The following is a 3,015-nucleotide window of genomic DNA, read 5'->3' on the forward strand; positions in this document are numbered from 1 at the left end:
AAAAAAATATCCAGACGATCTACAACTCTTGTAGAACCCAGATCAACATTCAAAATTATTCTGAGAAACGATTTCTCATCAGACAAAATTAATCCATGATATAACTTGCAAAAATTATAATTAATTCATACAAGCATATAAAATTCTGAAATTTTTACCACAGATCTATATGCATACAACCTAAGCTCTGATACCACTGTTGGATTTTAAACGCAGCGGGGCATGACAAAACACTTTTACACATATAAAATCCAAATAAAAGCATATAAATCGTGGTAAAAAAATGTAGGCATCAGATCTAACCTTTAAAAATAATTCGGAGACAATGATCAGAGATCCTTAGCAGTTGCTCCTCAAGTGTGAAAAGTGTGAAGCACTCCACCGGTATCCACCAAGAAAACGATGTTAATGAGGAGGAAGGAGGTGGAGAGAATTGGGTTTTCCAAATTTTTTTGGGTTTTGGGGTTCGAATAAAAATAGGGTCTATAATAGTATATTTATAGGCAAAATTTTTAGCTGAAATTTTCCCATAAATATTATTATTATTATCCCATTTATTATTCTCATTAATAATTAAAACACCTTTTAATTATTAATCCTTTTTTTAAACACTTTAGAAATAATTCTCTCTCTTGATTTAATTTCCAAAAATTAAATCCTTAATTAATAATATTAAGAACTTTTCTTAATTAATTTATAATCAATTAAATCTCATTTAATCAATTATTAAATTTGCCAATTAATTATTTATTTCATAAATAAATAATTATTAGCCATTATTAATTAATTCCTCCACCATTAAATCATTCTCTTTTTATGATGTGACCCTGTAGGTTCAATATTAAGCCGGTAGTAGAAATAAATAATAATAAAACTATTTTATCATTATTTATATAAATTCTCTAATTTATTAAATATGATTAATTAATTAATCACATTTATTCTACATCGTGAGGGATACTTCTCAGCATATCGCGACTATCCGGATAATATGAATTCACTGCTTAGAATACCAAGAACCTATTCAGTGAATAGTTACCGTACAATAAACTCCTTCTACCCTACAATGTCCCGATTAAATACAAGGCATGGATCTCGTGTCAAGCCTATCTAATTCAATCACTTGCTTACCATTTACTATGTGTAGTTCTATGCAAATTAGAAACTCCTTTCTAATTTCATTTACTCTGGCCAGAGATTCCTGAACTAGCATAAGTGGATCAGCCTTGAACATTCGCTTCCTTCACTGGAAGGGGTAGATCCTTTATTGATCATACACTATCTTCGTGTACAAATTCCTATACCCAGTAGAGCCCTAATAATTGTCCTTGGAGACTAAGAACTAAACCAAAGCATAGTTCAGTGTACACAATATGAATATGATGACCTCAAGTCTAAGGATACTTGTACAACTATCACTATGTGAACAACTGCTGACACGTGCGTGAACTCCATCAGTTGTTCAGCTGTGCGAGTCATGTTCAGTGAACTTATTCCATAATAAGCACCTACATACTAGCTATAGTGTCACCACACAAATGTCTATGAGAACAGACATCCTTCATAATAAAGCAAGCATATTATGTACCGATCTTTGCGGATTATTAATTACCAGTTAGTAATCCTACGACCAGGAACTATTTAAGTTTAGAGTTATCATCTTTTAGGTCTCACTATTATGATCTCATCATAATCCATAAAAAGCTTTACTCTAAACTATGGTATATCTTATTTAAACACTTAAATAGATAGAGCCCGTAATAAAAACAAAACAAGTCTTTTATTAATATCAATGAAATCAAAACAGATTACATAAAAAGTTATTCCTAAATCCTAATACATGATTGGACTTATGAAATATTTCTTTCACAACCAGCACAGCAAAAGCCAGAACCTTCAAGATGGCCAAGAGATCTAATGCTCAGGATTCGGATGTAGTTGCAGGTACGCTTTCTCTAAATTTCGTGCCTGTTAAAGTTTTATCTGACTCAGGAGCGTCTAAGTCTTTTATATCTAAAGAATGTGTAAGTAATATGGATTTGATGTCGGAATATTTAGCTGAGCCCTTGACTATAGAAGTGGCCAACCAAGATAAAGTTCCAGTAAGCCAATTTTGCCCTAGGTGTCAATTAGAAATCTGTGAGCGTTTCTTTTCAGTGGACCTAATACCCTTTGAGCTAGGAGAATTCGATGTGATTCTAGGAATGGATTGGTTGTCCCAGCATAAGGCAAATATTGATTGTAAGAAAAAAAAATTGTTGTATACAGAATATAATGTTAGGGTAACTTACCAATGACATAAGCAGGAAAAGAAATTCCTCTCGGTAATGGAAACAAGAAAGGTGTTGAGACAAGGATGTGAGGCATACTTAGTCCATGTCGTGGACACTGAGAAGAAGGCACCCAATTTGGATGAGATTCTAGTATTTAATGAATTTCCAGATGTTTTTCCAGAAGAGCTACCAGAATTAGCACCTGATCGTGTGATTGAGTTTTTAATCGACCTGATTCTAGGAGCAGAACTAGTTTCAAAGGCTCCCTATCGTATGGCCTCGGTGGAAATGAAATAACTAGCTAAACAACTTTAGGAACTTTTGGATAAAGGAGTAATTAGACCAAGTGTATCCCCGTGGGGCGCACCAGTGTTATTTGTGAAAAAGAAGGACGGAAGCATGAGATTGTGTATTGATTATCGAGAACTGAACAAGTTAACCATCAAGAATAAGTACACCCTACCTAGGATTGATGATTTGTCTGACCAGCTTAAAGGAGCATGTTGTTTTTCGAAGATTGATTTAAGATCAGGCTATCACCAATTGAAGATTAAGCCTGAAGATATACCGAAGACTGCATTTCGAACCAGGTATGGCCATTACGAGTTCTTAGTGATGTCGTTTGGATTGACTAATGTACCAGCAACTTTTAAGGAATTTAATGAACCGATTGTATAAATAGTATCTGGATAAATTTGTTATTGTATTTATTGATGACATCCTCATCTATTCAAAGACCACA

General features: G+C 33.5%; 1 protein-coding gene across 1 annotated transcript; it reads left to right on the forward strand.

Annotated features, from left to right (window-relative positions):
• The first annotated feature begins 1,901 nt into the window (after positions 1 to 1,901).
• LOC141719024 (uncharacterized) lies at positions 1,902 to 2,570 on the forward strand. The gene is made up of 2 exons (XM_074521403.1): positions 1,902 to 2,102; positions 2,307 to 2,570. The coding sequence occupies exons 1-2, from the start codon at positions 1,902 to 1,904 to the stop codon at positions 2,568 to 2,570; spliced, it is 465 nt and encodes a 154-aa protein (XP_074377504.1).
• The last annotated feature ends 445 nt before the right edge of the window (positions 2,571 to 3,015 follow it).

Source organism: Apium graveolens, chromosome 4 (genome assembly GCF_009905375.1).
Source record: "Apium graveolens cultivar Ventura chromosome 4, ASM990537v1, whole genome shotgun sequence".
In the NCBI taxonomy this organism is placed as follows: domain Eukaryota; kingdom Viridiplantae; phylum Streptophyta; class Magnoliopsida; order Apiales; family Apiaceae; genus Apium; species Apium graveolens.

Coding starts and splice junctions, on each gene's coding strand:
- LOC141719024 (XM_074521403.1), top strand. CDS start 1,902: ATGGCCAAGAGATCTAATGCTCAGGATTCGGATGTAGTTGCAGGTACG. Junction 2,103..2,306: donor CCAACCAAGATAAAGTTCCA/GTAAGCCAATTT, acceptor TGACATAAGCAG/GAAAAGAAATTCCTCTCGGT.